The 19,305-nt window shown below is 55.9% G+C and overlaps 1 protein-coding gene across 1 annotated transcript; it reads right to left on the bottom strand.

Moving 5' to 3' along the window:
• Nucleotides 1-8,679: 8,679 nt before the first annotated feature.
• On the bottom strand, nucleotides 8,680-11,180 carry F2RL3 (F2R like thrombin or trypsin receptor 3). The gene is made up of 2 exons (XM_049877332.1): nucleotides 10,901-11,180; nucleotides 8,680-10,270 (listed from the first exon to the last, which is right to left on the bottom strand). Exons 1-2 carry the CDS (start codon nucleotides 11,016-11,018, stop codon nucleotides 9,180-9,182), a joined length of 1,209 nt encoding a protein of 402 aa, XP_049733289.1. The 5' UTR covers nucleotides 11,019-11,180; the 3' UTR covers nucleotides 8,680-9,179.
• Nucleotides 11,181-19,305: the final 8,125 nt, after the last annotated feature.

Below are 19,305 nucleotides of genomic sequence, written 5' to 3'. Positions count from 1 at the left end.
AGGCTTAGTTTCATGGAAGGTAAAGTGGGAAACCAAAAAACATAGGAGATGGGAGGGGAGTTTTAGAGCCAGAGAGGCTGGGGCTAGAGCCTGAGATGCATAAACATGGAGGATGGTTGCACTCACACTAAGTCCGGCTGTCTCGAGGTTAAATAAAACAATGACAGTTTTGACATTGTCATCAATGTTGTTGTCATCATCACCCTGGATGTCTCCCTTGTTTCCCTCTCCCCGCCCCCCACCCCCCACTCTGCTCCATCCGTCAGGACCCCAGGTCACTCTGCCGTGGTCCTCTCACACCCCCCAGATCGATGTCACCTACAACATGCCTGACCCAGTAGCCGAACCAGCTTTCCAGCTGCTGGTGAGCCTCCAGAAGCCTGAGACTGGAGGCCACCATGGAGATGACGCCCACCCCCACACCCGGATGACAGTGATCCCGTAGCTGGCCAGCATCTCCAGGAGTATGAGATGACGCTGGAGGTATACACCCAGTAAGGCCACCTGCCCAGTGGGCCACACCCCTGGCTCCAGCTTCTCTGGGCAGCAGTTTGGCAAGGACAGAAGGGACCAGAAGGAGCTTGAGGACAGGTTTTGAAGTGAGGGAAGAAAGAGGAAGTGGACGCTGCAGACCCCAGTGACAGTTGGGGCAGATGGGCCAAAGCGGGGATGGCCATTTGTGGCCAAGTGCCTGGCACTGCCCAGCTTTGGTTCTGAGGGCCTCTTCGTTTCCCAGGAGGACCCAGGACTGGCTGAGGCAGGTCCTCAAGAGGGCATGGCTGCTCAGCAGAGGGTGTGGATGGACTCAGAAGATGTTCATTGCCATGGGTGATAATTTGGAAGCCAAAAGGTAGAGGGGGGTGGTTACCACAGCAACTGCATCCCAGTTGGAGCTGCCCAGGCACCAGGCCCTACCTTGACCCTAGACCTCCAACATATGAGGTTCCACGCAAGTTCAAGGCAGGGCTTAGAACTGGTTCTTCCTGGTTCAGTCATGGCCGAGAAAGTGAAACCAGAACATGCTTGAATTTTTAAAATTTGGGTTAACTGGAACAATAACTGGAATAGGAAAAATTAAGGGTTAAAGCTCTGCTAGAAATTTAATCTCCTTCTTAGAAAACAAGGGCAGCACACACGTTGCAAAGCAACCAAATCTCTTGCCCTTCGAACTTTGAGCAGAGTCGTCTGAAACAGCACTACCCTGATCAAAGATGGCCAACCCCGGTGCTTCAGATGTGTGTTGCTCTCCACCGCCAATAGTCCGATCTCATGCGACAGGCTTCTGAAAGGGCTCACTACACCTTTCTTGAGTCTCCCATTCCAGGTCTTCGACCCGTAATTTTTCCCATTCTGGTTATTTTTCTGGATCACCCAAATTTTAACAATTCAGGTCTGTCCTGGTTTTACTTTGTCGGCCATGACTGGACCAGTTCAAACTGGTTCAGAGTCCTCATTCAAGGTCTTCAGTGTGGACAGACACAGGCTGGCCTGAGCCCCTGCGGGTGGGTCAGGGAGCGAGCAGTCCCCCCAACCCACAAGCCATGTTTCCCATGGCACAAATGGGAGTTGGGCAGGGGGTGGGGAAGCATCTGAGCCTGAGCTTCTCCTCCAGGGGTTTAGAGAGGCCCACTGTGTGCCCCCAGATGTTGGCCTGACTGCATCCCTCAACCCCTCCTTGCTCTGTGGCCCACCCATCCCTTCCAGCCCACAGCTTCTCCTTGAATGTGTCCCTTTCACTGTCCTCAGCACGCAGCACAGGGAGGGCCTGATACGTGCTGGACTCCAGAGACCAGCCCAGAAGGGGAAACTTAGGGCAGCACTGAGGAGCTACTTACCTGGAGTCTCCTACCAGGGAGACCCTGGTGGAGCACCTGGGCTCCTGCTGCCTCTTGGAGCCGTGCTCAGAGCAGGGTCATGAGCTGCTTCTCATGTGGGGACACAGTGTAGGGTGAGCGGTGCAGTTGGCCCAGAGTCAAGAGAGCTGGAGAAGGCCCTTTGCCTCTGGCCTCAGTGTTCTGGCTGCAAAATAGGCTGGATGAGGGGGAATGCGAGCTGCTGGGGTGGTGGGGGCCATGAGTGCTGCAAAGAGCCTGGGTGTGGCTTCTGGTCCCCTCACAGAAGGTGGCTGCACACAGTGTCCTCCAGCACGTCCATCCTTGAAGTGCCCTTGCTGTCAGGCTTGTGGGCAGAGGTGGAGAGCCTGGAGCAGGTGAGGTCACACCTCACCTGTAGTGGTTGTTGTTAGGTGCCACAGAGTCGATTCCAACTCATAACGACCCTATAGGACAGGGCAGAACTGCCCCATAGAGTTTCCAAGGAGCACCTGGAGGATTCCAACTGCCAGCCTTTTGGTTAGCAGCTGAGCTCTTAATTACTGCACCAGCGGGGCTCCGCTGCAACTCACCGCAACTGAAACGCTGCCTGGTCCCGAGCCATCTCACGATAGTTGTTATGCTTAAGCCCATTGCTGCAGCCTGTGTCAACCCATCTTGCTGAGGGTCCTCTTTTTCGCTGACCCTGTACTTTACCAAGCATAATGTCCTTCTCCAGGGACTGTCCAAACTGTGGACAGGTCCCTAATTTCAAGCTTTTTGTCAGATTTCTTTGTGGGGCAAAGGTGGTGCTTTGGGACTTGCCCCTGGCAGGGGGAGAGGCAGGGTGGGGTGGGGGCTCTCCAGACAGAAACGCCATTGAGGGCATCAGTAAAAATGCATGAACTTTGGGGACCCTGTGGGGTGCCTGCATCACGCTCACAATCTCAAGAGATGCCTATGTCATGTCCTCGTTCATAGAGGAGAAAAGAGGGGTGAAGAGACAAGGGCTGCCTTGCCGGAGAGCTCAGGTTGGGGAGTGGAGGGAGAAAGGGAAGGAGAAGCAAAGCACCTCTGAGGCGAGGAGGTGGGGGGATCGGGAGGGGGGCAGGAAAGTTCTAGGGGAGGGGCTGGGGCTAGCGTAGAGGCCTACTGGGGAGTGGGCTGCGGGATCAAAGATCTGAAAAGACGTCCCAAGTGGGAGTGGGAGTTGAATGGGGCAAGTGAGGCAGAGCTCAGCAGGGCGCCTCAGGAGCCACAGGGCGGCCAGACCTGGCCCAGGGCTGGATTGGGGCCACAGGAGGGACGGGAGGGGGCACTCTGGGCAGGGACCTCAGGGGCTCTGACCACGTTTCTTCGAGGCCACGCGCGTCTACAACGCCAGCAATCGCAACCCTCTTGTCCGGGAGCTGTGCGCCGGACCCGCATGCAACGAGGTTGAGGGCGCCCCAGGCCCCGGTGAGTCCGCGCGCCCCCATTCCGGGTGACCACGCCTCCGCTCCCGGCTCGGACCCAGGCTCTCCCGGCCCCGCCCCGGGTGATCACCGCCCCCTACCCTGGGCGAGCGCCCCCTCCCACCTGGCCCCGCCTCTCTCCGGGCGCCCATTGCCCGCTCCCCGACCGAGGGTCCGGCAGAGATCCGAAGGGAGAAGAGGAGGTGGCCAGGCAGAGAGAAGGGGACCGCATGGGCAGGAGGACCCGGCACAGTCAAGGACCAGGCTGGGAGGGCAGCGGGGAAGGGGCGGGACCGAGCAGGATGGAGGCGGGCAGAGGGGAAGGGGGGGGCCGAGCCGGAAGGAGGCGGGCAGCGGGGAAGGGGCGGGGCCGAGCCGTGTGTGGGCGGGCAGCGGGGAAGGGGCGGAGCCGAGCCGTGTGTGGGGGGGCAGTGGGGAGGAGACTGGACCCGAGCCGGGTGGAGGTGGGCAGTGGGGGGGAGGGGCCGAGCAGGATGGAGGCGGGTAGCTGGGAGGGGGCGGGGCCGAGCCGTGTGGGGGCGGGCAGTGGGGGAGGGGCGGGCAGTGGGGATGGGGCGGGGCCCAGCATCAGGGCGGGCAATGCGCAGAGGACACTGCCAAGCAGGGTGGAGGCCGGCAGTAGTGTGGCCTTGACTCTTCCTCCTCAACTCAGACTTTCCCGAGACAGCAAGGGCAGGGCTGGCGGTCACCCTTTCTCTTTACTTCCCAAATATTTCGGAATGGAATTTAGGTTGGTTTTCATTTTTTAAAAATGTACATTTCTAATTTAGTAAACCCGTAGCTAGGTAAATATAGGACCTGCGCCGTGCCCCCTCCCCACCCCTCAGGTCTCAGGCCTCCCGGCAACTGTCCCACCGTGACCCCTCCCTATGGGCGGTGGCCCGGCCCCCCCAGGGGCTTCTCACCACCCTTCCTCCTCTGGCGGGGGGTGGAGGCGGCGCCTGGAGGAGTCCCTCCGGGGCCACAGAGGAGAGGGCGGCGATTCCGCGTTGTCAGTGCGCCCGCGACTGCGGCGCCTGCGAGGACCCAGTGTGCGCCTACGACGGCTTCGTCTACGCCGGCCACTGCGCCCTTGGTGAGGATCATCACCACCCTCCTCACCCACCGGTTCCCGCCTGCGTCGCCCCTCCTATCCACCACCGCACCCTCCCCCTCCTCCATCGCCGCCTCCTCTGTCATCGCTCCCTCCTCCTCCATCACAGCCCCCTCCTCTCCCACCACCCCTTCCTCTCCATCGCAGCCCCCTCCTCCGTCACAGCCCCCTCCTTCCGATTTCTGTCCCTTCGTGAACCCCTCACCCCCATCTTGTGACCTCTTACCTCCCATCACTGCTACTCTGGGCCAGCTATCTCTTCCCCCACCCACCTCCAGGTCTTTGGGGAGTTATCACCCAGATCCCCACCCCCAACTCTAAGTCCACCTTCCTTACAACCAACTCCTATAGCACCTATGACTATGACCCAGTCCTCCCCGGGGTGGGGCGCACTTGCAGCAGGCCAAGAGGCTGGGCACAGCCAGTCTCTAGCCGTGGACTGGGACCCTGAGGAGGAGGACAGGTGAGAGCTGGCCGCATCCATCCCTCACCCCCTGCTCTGGACCCCTGGCAGGAGTGGGGAATGACTCAAATGGAGGGGTCAGGCTTTGAATTTCTGGGCATAGAGGGGGATCCTGCCCTTGACCAAGCCCATGGTGTGCAGAGTGAGGGGTCAACTCCAGGAGAGATCCACCCCTGGGCTTGGGGCCCCAAGGGAAGGGTAGAGAAGGGGCTGCAGGTGGTCTGGGGAGCCCTGTGGGGTCAGGCTGGGAGGGGACATCCTGGCAGACTTCCTGGAGGAGGTGAGTCTTTGGGGCGTAAGTTACAGAAAACTGGACTCAAGAGGTTTAAGCAAAAGGTTGATTTATCAGCTCAGATTTGTGCGAAGTCCAGGGGGGAGTGAGGCTCAGGCTCAGTCCTGGTCAGGTGAGCGTTTCTTTCAGGCAGGTTCTCTCACATCAATCTTGGTGGCAAAGACAGTTTTTTATTCCACTCAGCAAACCCAACAGGAAGAACGCTTTCCCCCAAATCCCCAAGGGTCAGCGGTGTGCCATCCTGCCCCAGGCACTGGGTTTAGTTCATGGCCATTAATTATTGATGGGGCTGGGTTTAGGGTTGTCATTGTTCCAACTCATGACGACCCCATGTGTTACAGAGTAGATCCGCTCCATACGGTCTTCAAGGCTGTAATCTTTACAGAAGCAGATCACCAGACCTTTCTTCCGGGGTGCTGTTGGGTGGGTTCGAACCACCGTTTAGGTTAGCAGTCGAGTGCAAACCATTTCCTCCACCCAGGGGCCTTTGGGTTTAGGGCTACTGTCTAATTATTTCTCGTTTGTCCACTCTGTTCATCTTTCCATGCCCTCTTTTGGATTAATCAAATATTTCTTAGAATTCCATTTTTTTAATTTAGCTATTGTCATTTTGGAGCCGTGCTGGCACAGTGGTTAAGTGTTGGGCTGCTGACCAAAAGGTCAGCGGTTCGAATTCACCAGCCACTCCTTGGAAATCCTGTGGGGTAGTTCTTCTCTGTCCTACAGAATCACTATGAGTTGGAATCAGCTTGATGGCAATGGGTTTATTGTCTTTTGAGCCTTGGTGGTGCAGTGGTTAAGAGCTGTGGCAAGCTACCAGTGCTAACCAAAAGGTCAGCAGTTGGAATCCACCAGCCGCTCCCTGGAAACCCTGTGGGGCAGTTCCACTCTGTACTGTATGGTCACTATGAGGTGGAATCGACTTGAGAGCAATAGGTTTGGTTTTTGGTTTTATATTGTCTTTTTAACTATACTTTTTTCCATTATGTTTCTAGTGGTCCCTCTGGGTATCAGAGCTTATTTGCCTAGTAGTGTCCTTACCAAGGAAACCCTGGTGGCATAGTGGTTAAGTGTTACAGCTGCTAACCAAAAGGTTGGCAGTTAGAATCCACCAGGTGCTCCTTGGAAACTCCATGGGGCAGTTCTACCCTGTCCTATAGGGTCGCTATGAGTCGGAATCGACTCAACGGGACTGGGTTTGGATGCTTTTTTTTTTTTGTCCTTACTAAGGAGTGGCTTCTCCTCCTTATGGTCACCTACCTGCTTGGCGCCTCATCCTGTTCTTGTCAGCCCTGAGCTGTCCCTCGGAAAGGTCCAGCAACTGTTCGGTGGGAGGTGACACCTGAGTCCAAATGAAGCTGATAAGCAGATCAGCAGAGACCTGCCTGCCCGTCAGACCCTACTTAGGGTCTCCTGGGGCCCAACCACCCTCACCCTCAACCGGAGGGACAGTGGGGGTGCTGGGGGCTTGTTGGGGGTGGGGCAGCTCCACTCTTCCCAGCTGGAGCTCCAGACCCCCCTAGCCCTGATGCTCGGGCATCTCTGTCCTTGAGCAGGCAGCTCCTGCACCCCAAATTCGCTATGGGAGAAGGGGCATTCCCTAGAAGGGCTCCTGGCCAAAGGCTTCTTTCTGAGGCAGACAGGCACCTAGCCAAATTCAGGAGACAACGTGCGTCCCTCCATCAGCAACTTTGAAATTTAACAGGCTGCCTCTTTCCACAACAGGAGGCCCAGGCCTCCTTTTGGGGCTCCTGGCCACTGAGTCCCTTAACTGGTACCTCAGAAGCCAGAAGGCTGGGTTGTCCTGGGTCACCTCCCCACCTCCGCCCTTGCCCCGAGGGTCCCTCCCCCACCCACCCCCACTCCCTTTCCCGCCCACTCCTGAAGACCCCTGAACGTTTAGCTATGGTAGCACAGAGCCTTACGGAAAAGCCCCGGGTCCAGTGTAACGTACCCTCTGCCAGCCCCGGGTCCCCCGGCCCAGGACAGGCCCTCCGCTTCGGCTCTGGAGGACCGTTCTCCTCCTGGCGCCGCGGGGTCTGACCTGCCTTACGGGAGAAGTCCCAGGCCGCCCCCAAAGCCTGCTCCTGTACTCGTCCCGAGAACGCGCGTTCTTGCGCGTGTCTGCCCCTGGCGGCGCCTTTGCGCGGGGTTCTCCGAGGTAGTTATTTCAGCCAACTCTGTTAAGCTGTTTCTCCGCCCGGGGGCGCAGCGACCCTGCCACTTACAGCCGCCCTGTCCTTCCTGCCCTTGTGGGCCCACGGGGATAGGCCCCGCGGCTGCTTCCCCGACTTTTCCCCAAAAGAACACGGAGGTTGTGGTTTAATAAAAGCTCGTTTCCACCGGAGTCACAGATGGCGACGGCCTCCTGCGGGTTATGGGGGCTCAGTCATAGACAGGGACCAGAGGGCCCCCCCGAGATGCGGAGGCTGGGTAGGGGCCCTCAGGCCTCAGCTGGAGCCGCAGCTCCCCAGCAGCCGTGGCTTCTGTGCCCAGGTCTTTAGAGCTGGGTGAGCGTGGGGTTTCTGGAAGTCACACACTTGCACCCCGAGATCACCCTAGATTCACATGCAGGTGTAGGAAATTGTACAGAGAACGTCCGGGGCACCCCTTGCCCAGTTCACCCAATTAATGAACATCTTACAAAACTCTAGTACAAGGTCACAGCCAGGATTCTGATCCACCAATCTTACACAGACTACATGTACTCGTGTGTGAGTGTGTATGAGTGTGTGTGGGAGTGTGTGTGTGTGTTTGCAAATGTGTCAGCATGAGTATGGATGAATGTGTGTAAATAAGTGTGGGAGTCCCTGGGTGGTACAAACGGTAAACACATTCAGCTACTAACTGAAAGGTTGGCAATTTGAACTTACCCAGAGGTGCTTTGGAAGAAAGGTCTAGTGACCTGCTTCTGTTAAGATTATAGCCAAGAAAACCCTATGGGGCCAAGTTCTACTCTGTAATACATGGGGTTGCCATGAAGCAGAATCTACCACATGGCAACTGGTTTAAATGAGTGTGTGTGTGTGAGACAGCTAGTGTGAGTATGAGTGTGTTTGAGTGTGTGTCCCCAGGCACCCTGACACCCTGGCTCAGGGTCACCCTGCTCACCAGCTCACACTTTCCTGGCCCCCCAAGGCTGGGCTTATTGGCAGCACAGACTCAATGGGGAGCCCAGGACGCCCCCCCCCCCAGTCCCCTCATGCTACAGTCTCTGCCCCACAGCTCCAACACAGTGCTCTAGGTGGCTCATGGTGTTGGGGTGAATGGGGGTGGGGTTTACCAGCAGACTGGAGCATTGTGGAGGGGGGTCACAGGGCTATAGGTCTGAGTACCAACCAGGCCCCCAAGAGCCCACCGCTGGCCTCACCTAGTTCTGGGGGGAGTTAACATCAAATCGAGAGGTCAAAGAGTGGTTTAGAGGAGAAGCTGGAGTCTCTAGGGCCCTGGAGACAGAGGAGGAAGAGACTGGGACCTGTATCCCCCATGACAGAGTTGATGCTTTGGGGCAGAGTCGGGGGCTCTGGGTTTTTTTTTTTGTTTCGTTCTGTTTATTGTGGTGAAAACATACACACCAGAACATCCGCCAGCACGACTTCCACATTTACAGTTCAATGACATTGATTACGTTTTTCATGTTGTGCCACCGGTTATCCTTATCCAAAACATTTCACCACCAGAGGGGCTCCGTTTTGATTGCTCAGAAGATGCCCCAAACCCTGGGCACCGCCCAAATTTGGAACCAGGGTTGCTGGGGCGCGAGCGGCTGGGGCAATTGGGGGGGAAGGGGGAGGTGGTGGCAGCCGGGACTCCCCCTGAGCAGGGTCCTGTAGAAGGTTAGGGGGCTCCCATCTCTGGAGGGGGCTTAACTGTAGTCGGTCCCACAGTCCACCTGGTCTGGAGGTCCAGAAGGGCCAGGAGTCTGGCTAGCCCGGGGGGTCCTTCTGGTCTGGAGGTTCTGCTGACTTTGGGGATCCGGCTGGTTTGGGATCCACCTAATCCGGGGTCCGGATGCCTGGGGCTCAGCATCCCATCTGCAGGTCAGTCATACCAACGAGGTAGAGCGGGTGCCGTTCCCCGCACCAACCCCTTCCCCGGAAGGCTTGGAAGTCGCGCCTGCGTTTCCAGGCGTCAGTCTGCGGAGCGCGTGGCGCACCTTTTCACGGAACTCGGCCGATACGTAGTAGTAGACGAAGGGGTCCACGCAGCTGTTGAGGGTGCTGAGCGCCAGGCTGGGCAGATAGGCGGCGTAGAGGTTGCCCCAGGCGCGCGGCCCCGGGTCCGAATAGTGCAGTAGTAGCAGCACGTTGCTGGGCGCGAAGAAGGCCAGGGCCGAGGCCAGCACGAGGGCGGCCAGGCGCAGAGCGTGATCGTAGCGCCGGCCGCCCGCCGCCAGCGCGCGCAGCGTAGCGCCGTAGCACAGCGCCATGGCCAGCAACGGCGCAAAGCAGCCAAGGAGCGCCAGGCAGGCGAAGGCGGGCCGCCAGTGCGAGAGCTGCGCGTCGAGTGGCAGCGCGTCGTGACACAGCAGATGGCCCGCGCCCGCGCCTGCCAACCAGAAGGTCTGTCGCTGCAGCGCGAGGGGCAGCGATAGCGCGGCGGCCACCAGCCAGGCGGCGGCACAGAGCCCAGTGGCCAGACACCGGCCGCGCAGGGCGCGGGCGCGTAGCGGGTGCACCACGGCCAGGTAACGGTCAAGGGCGACAGCCGCCAGCAGCAGCAGCGAGCCGTACATGTGGCCATAGAGTGCGACCGTGGCCAGGCGACAGGCGGCCTCGCCAAAGGGCCAGCGCTGACCGCGCAGGTGGTAGGTGATGCGTGGCGGCAGTGCCAGGCCCAGCAGCAGGTCGGCGGCTGCCAGATTCATGAGCAGCAGTGTGGAGGGCAGGCGCGGCGTACGTGTGGCCAGTACCCACAGCGCCAGCCCGTTGGCCGGGAGTCCGAGCGCCAAAGCTAAGGCATAGAGGGCAGGCACCAGGCGCGTTGGCACCCAGCCCAGCAGCAGCGCCTGTGAGCTGTCCGGCAGTAGCAGGGTGTCGCTGTCGTTGGAGCAGAGGCGGCCAGGGAAGCTGCGTGGGCAGGGCAGATGCGGGGCTGTCACTTCTGTGTGTCTGAACCAGGGCCCCAGCTCGCTACCTGCGGAGAGAGCGGTGTCAGCCCAGTTTCGAGGGAAGGGATGGGTGCCGAGGACAAAGGGGGCTACACCAGAGCCTGGCATCTGCCCCTCCTATCCCCTTCCTTGGGGTCTGCCCCTGGTGTCCCCTCTTGTGTCCATCTCTAGTTACTCCCTGGTGTCTGCCCTTTATGTCCCTCCCCAGACTCCTGAGCCACCTCCTTGTGTTCCCCTTGGGCCCTTTGTTGCCACCCTAGGGTCCACCCCAGATCCCTCAGCTGCCCCACTGATTTCCCCCTTCCTTCTGTCCACCTCTAGTGACCCCCTAGTATCTGCCTCTCATGTCCACCCTGGACTCCTCAACTGCCCCTGTGTCCCCCCCAGACCCCTGAGCCACTCTCTTGTGCTCCCCCTTGAATCAGTTCCCTCCCTTGCGTTGTCCCCCTCATTTGCTCCCTTGTGTTTGCTGAGGGGAGCCAACCCATGGGGGGCTACAGTCCAGGCCCCAGCTCTCAGGATGCAGATGCCCCCAGCCCCACTGGGTCAGGGCCAGGGTGGGGGATGGGGCTGAAGGGCCCCTCAATTTCCCTCTACCCAGGCCCCCTGGCTCTGGGCCCCATACCCCTTGGCTTCTCTCTGCTCCTTTCACTCACCATCGGCCCCGCTTGCGCTCTGGTCCTCAGGGGTCTCGTCGTAGATGCTGGGGGTGCGGGTGCCGCCAGCAGGGTTGAGCCCCCGCACCAGGGCCCCGAGCAGCAGGAGCCTCCGCATGTCACTGCCGACAGGCTCGGTAGTCTGGGCCCCTCGGCTTCCTGCCCGCAGACCCCCAGCCCAGCTTCCTGCCTCAGCCCCGGAGGGTGGAGAGCTGGGAGATAAACCAGGAAGACCCCTTCCTGGCCCCCACCCCAATCCTGCCTGAGGGACTCAGCTGAGGACTGGGCAAACCAAGGTCAACTCCACCCAGCTGAGGCTCCTCACAGGGCCCAGCAAGATGCGGGGGGTGGGGGGGGGTGCTGCGCTGAGCTGCTGCCCCACCTCGGCACCCCCCTCCCAAGCCAGGAAGCATCTGTGGTCCAAGTGGTCGCTTCCTGCTGTTCGCTCGCTCTGCAGCCCCAGTTCTCGTGACAGCCATGCGTCAGGGGCCCTTCCTGAAGCCTCTCCTCCCCCCATCCCCAGGCTGGAGGTCATCGAGCAGAGGGACACCCACGACACCCAGTCCTCTGTGGGACCTCACTCCTGTCCAGCACCTTCCCCTGGACATGGGAGAAAGGGCACTGCAGGGGTAAGAGGCACCTGCTGAGCCTGGGGTCTGCTGAGGAGAATGAAGAGGGGCTTAGTCCTTAGCCAGAGTTACTGACACTGACCACGTGCTGCCCTGGGGTCTGAGGGGACCCTGGCTCTTGAAGCCCCAGCCCCAGCCTCAGTTCGGTGATGTGGTTCACAGCCAGACCCCAACCCAAGGGAGGCCCTTCCTCCTCTCAGCCCTCCACGCCCCCCACCCATCCTGGCGGCCAGGCCCCTGTGGGATGTAACATCCATTCTCTGGTGGGGGGGGCACCCTCTGTGCTGATGAAGAAATAGAGGCTTCGACGGTAGGCACCCTTTCTTTCTCTAGTCCACGCCCCTCCCGGCCTGGGAGAGCCCTGTGGTCGGGGCCAGGCCACAGGGAAGAACTGGGGGCAGGAGGGCCAGCCTGTGGTGGTGGGGGTCTGGGGTTAGAGGGAGCCGTTTCATCTCAGGGCAGCCCTAATCTAGTCACACACCCGGGGACTTGTTGACCAGCCAGGAAGTGATGAGGCAGAGTCCTGGGCAGCGTCTAGTGTGGCAATCACCCATGTCAGCCCAGGTGGAGATAGGAGGGCCCTGCCCCAGCTCCGGGAAAATCCAAGGCCAGAGAGGTCCCTGGGCCCAGGGAGCTGTTTGTATCACACTAAGGACACACTTAGCCCACACTCACATCTTACAGACACATGTAACCAAAGACATCCACAACTGGGATCCCTGCCACCTTCATTGTAGGTGATGGGGGAAGTCAGTGTTCCCACCCTTTGACTCAGGGGCCCCAGATCCGGGAACTTACCCTGGATGTCCCAGGGAAGATGTTTGTATAGGACATTTCTGTAGCACAAAGTGGGGTGCACAGTCCCCCTCCCCGTTGTGGATGACACTGTGTCATGGGAGGGACCCCAGACATGACAGGGAAGGTACAGAGACACTGGGAACCCAGGGTCTCACTTGAGTGACGTGCGATGTCCAGGACCACACCCTGGGACGCTGGGCGCAGGGTGAGGCTGCCTGGGGAGAGGACTTGGGCTTTACTTCTCACCGTGAGCCATTTGTGCTGCTGTGATACTGTTCATGTGAGTGACCTAGGACTGCTGGACAAAGTACCACATGCTGGGGGGCTTAAAAGAGAAGAAATCTAAAGCACTCAGCTGCTCACCAAAAAGTTGGTGGTTCTGAATCCAACAGCCGCTCTGTGGGAGAAGGATGTGACAGTCTGCTTCCGTAAAGATTACAGCCTTGGAAACCCTATGGGGGCAGTTCTACTCTGTCTCTTCGGGTCATTATGAGTTGCAATCAACTCAACTGTAATGAGTTTGGGTTTTTTGTTTTGTTTTAGGAAGCTGTTATTGCCTTACCATAAGTGGGTCCTAAATCTCCAGATACTTGCCTTCAGCTAATGGCTGGGAAAATATCAAAACACACACACACACATGATTCTGTTTGACACATCCCTGCCTTAAAAATTCTATGCTAAAGAAGGATAGTTTATAGTTTGCCTGGATATTAGAACAGCTTTCCCTGGCAGCTGCAAATAGGTAACTATTTTTTGTTAAAGCTGTCAGTCACGATTCATTAACTGTATTAAGAAATGTGAAGAGGTCAATTAGGAGAATGCTATATTGCTCAAGGAGTTTTATGCAGTACAGAGAAGGAAGGATGGAATTATCAGTTCAACAACCTTACCAAAAAAAAAAAAAAATTTGTATTTAACTTTCTGATCAAAAATATGAAGCAGAGATGGTACAGGTAATGATGATGGTAGTATGATAATAATGATATAATAATACCATTATAATGATATTAAAATATGATTCAATAATAATAACAATAATATTTGAAAAATAACAAGAGAAGTCAGCAATGGGAAAAACTTAAGGCATAACAAATAAGTCATTCCTAAGACTGTAGGTGTCTTAGTTATCTAGTGCTGTGTAACAGAAATACCACAAGTGGATGGCTTTAACAAAGACAAATTTGTTTTTTCACAATCTAGTGGGTATAGTAGGTTACAAGTCCATATTTTGGGTGTCAGCTCTAGAGGAGGGCTTTCTCTCTCTGTCGGCTCTGGAGGAAGGTCCTTGGTCCTTGTCCTCTATCCTTCCCTGGTTGAGGAGCTTCTGAGGCCCAGGGACCTCGTGTCCAAGGGACACGCTCTGCTCCTGGTACTGCTTCCTTGGTGGTCCCCACCTCTCCGCTTGCTTCCCTTTCCTTTTATCTCTCGAGAGATAAAAGGTGGTGCAGGCCACACTCCAGGGCAACTTCCTTTACCTTGGATCAGGGAGGTGACCTGAGTAAGGGTGGTGTTACAATCCCACCCTAATCCTTTCAACATAAAATTACAATCAGAAAATAGAGGAGAACCACAGAATACTGGGAATTATGGCCTAACCAATTTGACACATATTTGGGGGGGGACACAATTCAATCCATGACAGTAGGCTACAATAACGTTTCAAAAATTTAAAGGTACTATCAGAACATCAATTGCAAATCTGATACATAAAGAAAGTGTACATCACTATAGCCTACAGGATTTATGAAAACACAGATTACTGGGCCTTACCTCCAGTCTCTCACTCAGTAGGTGTCTCAGTCATCTAGTGCTGCTGTAATAGAAATACCACAAGTGAGTGGCTTTAACAAAGAGAAATTTATTCTCACAGTCTAGTAGGCAAGAAGTCTGAATTCAGGGTGCCAGCTCCAGAGGAAGGCTTTCCCTCTCTGTCGGCTCTGGAGGAAAATCCTTTGCATCAAGCTTTCCTTGGTCTAGGAGCTTCTCTGTGCAGGCACCCTGGGTCCAAAAGACACATTCTTCTTCTGGCACTGCTTTCTTGGTGGTAAGAGGTCCCCCGTCTCTATGCTCACTTCTCTCTTTTATATCTCAAAAGAGATTGATTTAAAATAACCTAATCTTGTAGAGGAAACCCTGGCGCCATAGTGGTTAAGTGCTATGGCTGCTAACCAAGAGGTCGTCAGTTCGAATCCCCAGGTGCTCCTTGGAAGCTCTATGGGGCAGTTCTACTCTGGCCTATAGGGTCGCTATGAGTCAGAATCAACTTGATGGCAGTGGGTCTTAATCTCGTAGATTAAGAGTCCAGCCTCGTTAATGTAACTGCCTCTAATCCTGCCTCATCATAGAGGCAGGGTTTACAACACGTGGGAAAATCACGTCAGACGACAAAATGGTGGATAATCACACAATACTGGGAATCATGGCCTACCCAAGTTGACACACATTTTGAGGGGGCATAATTCGATCCATAAGAGTAGATCTGGATTACACCCAAAAGTCTGCATTTCTAACAAGTTCCCTAGAGATGCTGATGCTGCTGGTCCTAAGACCATATTTCGAGAACCACTGTGATAAATTAAGTCTCAAATCCTTGGAAAGGAAGGAAATGAATATTCATTGAGAGGAAAGGGAGAGAACAATTATTGAAAAACTACCTTGAGTCAGGCTTGGTTAAGTGTTTACATAGTTCCCGGTTTGGTTATGTGTTTGTGTAGTTGACCTGGTGCGGTCCTCACATCATCCCAATGAGCAGTACTTCTCCAACATACAGAGCAGTGGGGGATGAACGCATCCATGCAGAGCCTATGCCTAAGCAGTCCTCTAGAAAGGGGAGATTATTGATGACTGTATTACCTTAAAATTCCCCATAAAATTTGTATTCTGTTTCAAAATATCGCTGCTCGTTTTGAAATAAAATACTTCTAAAACAAAAATAACCCCGAAGAAATCTATTCTCTCACAGTTTGAGAGACCCAAAGTCCAAAATCAAGGTTCGGCTGGGCCATGCTCCTTCCAGAGGCTCTAGGGAAGGATCCTTCCTTGTCTGTTCCAGCTTCTGGTGGCTCCAGGCGGTCCTGGGCTTGTGGCTGCATCACTCCAGTCTCCGCCTCTGCCATTACATGGCTTCCTGTTCTGGGTCTGTGTCTCTGTGTCCAAATGCCCCTCTTCTTATAAGGACACAAATTATCGGATTTAGGGCCCACCCAACCCCAGTATGACTACATCTTAACTTGATTACAACTGCAAAGACCTTATTTTCAAATAAGGTCCTGTTCACAGGTAGTGGGTTAAGATGTGAATGTATCCTTTTGGGGACACAATTCAAGCCATAACACTGTTCCATAAAAACTTATTTAAAAAAAAAAAGGCAAAAAGATGGGATTATTGGCTTGTCCTGGATTTCTTTGCTCCCTGGACCCACCTGCCCTCTCTTTTCTCCCCTACCAGCCCCCAGAACCAGGGCTTCAAGTTGATTCAAACCAGTTCAGTAATGGCTGATGAAGCGAGACTGGAACAGACTTGAATTTTTAAAATTTGGGTGGGACCAGAATGATAACTGGAATGGTAAAAATTACAGGTCAAAGCCCTGGAATCAGAGACTTGGAAGAGGCGTGGTGAGCCTTTTCAGGACCCTGATGCATGAGATTGGATTATTGCCAGGACTGTGGAGAGCAACATACATTCAAAGCAGTGCAGTCAGCTGCCATCTTTGAGCAGAACACAGCTATTTTCGACTCTGCTCAAAATCTGGTCAAGAGATGTGGTTGCTATGCAACACATATGCTGCCCTTGTTTTCTAATAGGGAGATTAAGTTTCTAGAAGGGCTTCAACCTGTAATTTTTCCTATTCCAGGTATCTTTTCGGTTCACCTAAATTTTTAAAATTTGGCTCTGCTTTCCTATTTCTCTTCCTTGGCCATGACTGAACTGGACAGAACCAGTCTGAAGCTCTGCCCATAACTGCCACTACCTCCTGACCCCTTCCTGACCCACCTGAGCCCCACCCCAGTCCCTCCTTCTGCCCTCCCCCCTGCCCCTTTCCTAGTCCTGCCCCTCTCCCAGCCCCAGCCTCCACCCTGGCCCTCGCCAGCCCCTCCCTCCACCTAACTCCAGCCCTGCCCAGGTCCCTCCTATGCAGAGGTGTGGGGGGGGAGGGGCAGGCGGGCAGAGTGGGGCACTTGCCCCCAGGTCCAAGTCTGGGGGGGGTGCCAGATGAGGCACAGAATGGCATTCCAAGTTGCCACAACTATGAAAGGTGCCTTACTGAGGCAGCCAGACGAGAAGGGTGAAGGAGTTTCTGCTGACATAAAAAAAAAAATTTTTTTTTTTGGGCTGCTATAAACGTCTATTCATCTTGAAATTGGGGGGTCATGGTGCAATTTATAGATTACCTCTGGGTGCTGGAATGGGGGGAGTGGGAGGACACAATTTAGAGATTGCCGTGGGAGCTTGTTACCCTTCTATGCCTCTGCTTCTATGACCCCTCCCCCAGCCCTGGGCCTGCCCCAGTCCCTCCCCTAGTCCCTCTGCCTCCAGTGAAAGATCCAGACTTGGAGGAGGAGTTGGTGGCCCAAGTCCCTCCTCCTCTCCCATCTTTCCCCCTCATCCCCTCCCCCATCACTGTGGAAACCACTCTCTCCATTCTGTGCCGTGGTTGACTCCTGATCCTTGTCCAGCGTGTCTCCTCTAGGGGTGAGTCAGGGAGTTTCAGCTCTGGGCAGGGCAACACCCCCTCAGCCACCCGAGAGGAAGGGCGTGACCTTGTTTCAGTGGGGCTGGGGAACAGCCACTGGTCACATAAGGTCTGAACTGCCAGGGGCTCCTTTCCAGAGTCTGTGACCCCCCTAATCCCCAGGGCTCAGAACCCTCCCCATTACCCACCCCAGGTTCAGATTCCAAGGCCAAGGGCCCGCAGCCACACAAGCTGTCACCCACACTGCCCATCACTGACTCAGGCGACCTCGCTTTGTGAAACCCACGTCACTGTATCAGGACCATGTCCACTGGGTCCACCTGAGTGCCCCATCCTCCTCCCTCGGCCTCCCGTGAAGGGATGCATTCTCCTGGGGAGAGGAGTACCTACTTAGTCTTACCTATCTGTGGCTCCACAGCTCACCTGTGCACAAGGAATCCCTGATAGGCCAGGCCTGGGGGCTCCTGATGTCCCCAACCCTTGGGGCATAGAGTGTGAGGAGGCTGGGGCCTGAGACCTCACAAGCCTCATCCCGTGAAGCAGGCTAGAAGGGAAGGTGCAGGCGTGAGGGCAGGGTGCTGGTGTGGGGTTCTCTCCCTCATTGCTGCCTGGAGAATCCCCGTGGAACACAGTTCTACGCTGACCCACATGGGGTCTTATGGGTCAGAGTCACCTCAACAGCAACTGGTTGGAGTCCCTGGGGGGTGCAAATGGTGAATGAGGTGGCTGTAACTGAAAGGTGAAAATCCACCCACAAGTGTCTTGGAAAAAAGGCCTGGCGAATGGCTTCCCCAAACTCAGCCACTGAAGAACGCTATGGAACAGTTCTCTGACACACATGGGGTCGCAATGACTGGGGTTGACTCAACAGCAGCTGGCATAATGAATTCCCACAAGTTTAGTGGCACAGAGCAACACCTCTTGTGATCTTGAAGCTTCTGTGGTCAGCAGCTCTGGAGAGGCTGAGCTGGACCCTCTGCTCAGGGTTCCGCCACCCTCAGCACCTTCGAAGCCAGTGCGTGCTCTTGGGCGCTGCAGTCAAGGTGGGTGCCAGCTGCACTCCTTTATGCAGGTCTCTGTGAGGGGTGGTGGGGGTGAGGGGAACAAGGCCCTACTCTCATGCCTGCGTCGGCCCAGGGGAAGGCCTCGCATGGCCCAGCAGCCCTTCTCTGAGGCGGCTTACAGGCTAGCTCCTCCAGGCCACTAAGATGGGTCTTATTTCCCAGGACCCCATCACATCACAGGTCCAGCCCACCTTCAGGGACTGGGAATCTTTGGCCCCCTTGGAGTCCTGCCGGCCGCATTGGCCCTGACTCACCCCTTATGTGCCCCCTAGGCCTTGGTGCTTCCTGGGAACTGCTGTGTCTTCACTGGCAACTCTTGAGGTGGGAGGGGGAACTTGGGATAGCCCTGAGCCCCGTCACCGTCAGAGCTCTGCCTGCCCACTCAGCCCCTTCTGGGCTGGGAAGGAGGACGCTGCCAGGGACAGAGCAGGTGGGGATACAGGGGTGCCATGGTCCCTGGGACATCAATGGACTCTGAGGGACATCAGGGAACAGTTCTTGGGGGTAGGGGACTGGCACCAAGCTCTGGCGGTGGACAGGGTGGTCTGGGCAGCAGGTGCGGGCTGAAGAGGGGGCACAAGGGACCCCTACGGGTGTTTGGTTCCAAGAAGACCACAAGCAGGTCCTGGGCTCCACCTACCAGGAGCAGGCGCAGTGGCCTGGTGGAGAGACCTTGGGTGGGGGGTGGGGGGGCGGTGGATAGGGCTCTGGAGATCGGTTTGCAAAGATGCAGGTAAGGGAGGGAGGATGGACCCCTGATTGGGGGCAACTGAAAAGCACTGTCATGGGTTGAATTGTGTCCCCCCAAAATATGTGTTATCAATTGGGCTAGGCCATGATTCCCAGTATTGTGTGATTGTCCACCATTTTGTCATCTGATGGGATTTTCCTGTGTTGTATATTTTGCCCTAATGATGTTAATGTGCTGGATTAGCACCAGTTATTTTAATGAGATAGACAAGATTAGATCCTGTCTTAAGCCAATCTCTTGAGATAGTAAAGAAGCGAGCAGAGAGACATGTGGACCTCATGCCACCAAGAATGAAGAGTAGGACCACACTTCCTTTGGACCCAGGGTCCCTGTGCTGAAAGCTCCTAGACCAGGCAAAGATTGATTACAAAGACCTTCCTCCAGAGCTGACAGAGAAAGCCTTCTCCTGAAGCTGATGCCCTGATTGGACCTGTAGCTCCCTAGACTGTGAAAGAATAAACTTGTGTTTG

The sequence above is a fragment of the Elephas maximus genome, chromosome 3 (genome assembly GCF_024166365.1).
Source record: "Elephas maximus indicus isolate mEleMax1 chromosome 3, mEleMax1 primary haplotype, whole genome shotgun sequence".
Taxonomy (NCBI): Eukaryota; Metazoa; Chordata; class Mammalia; order Proboscidea; family Elephantidae; genus Elephas; species Elephas maximus.
Note: the sequence above shows the minus strand (reverse complement) of the source record. Positions and strands in the feature narration are given on the sequence as shown.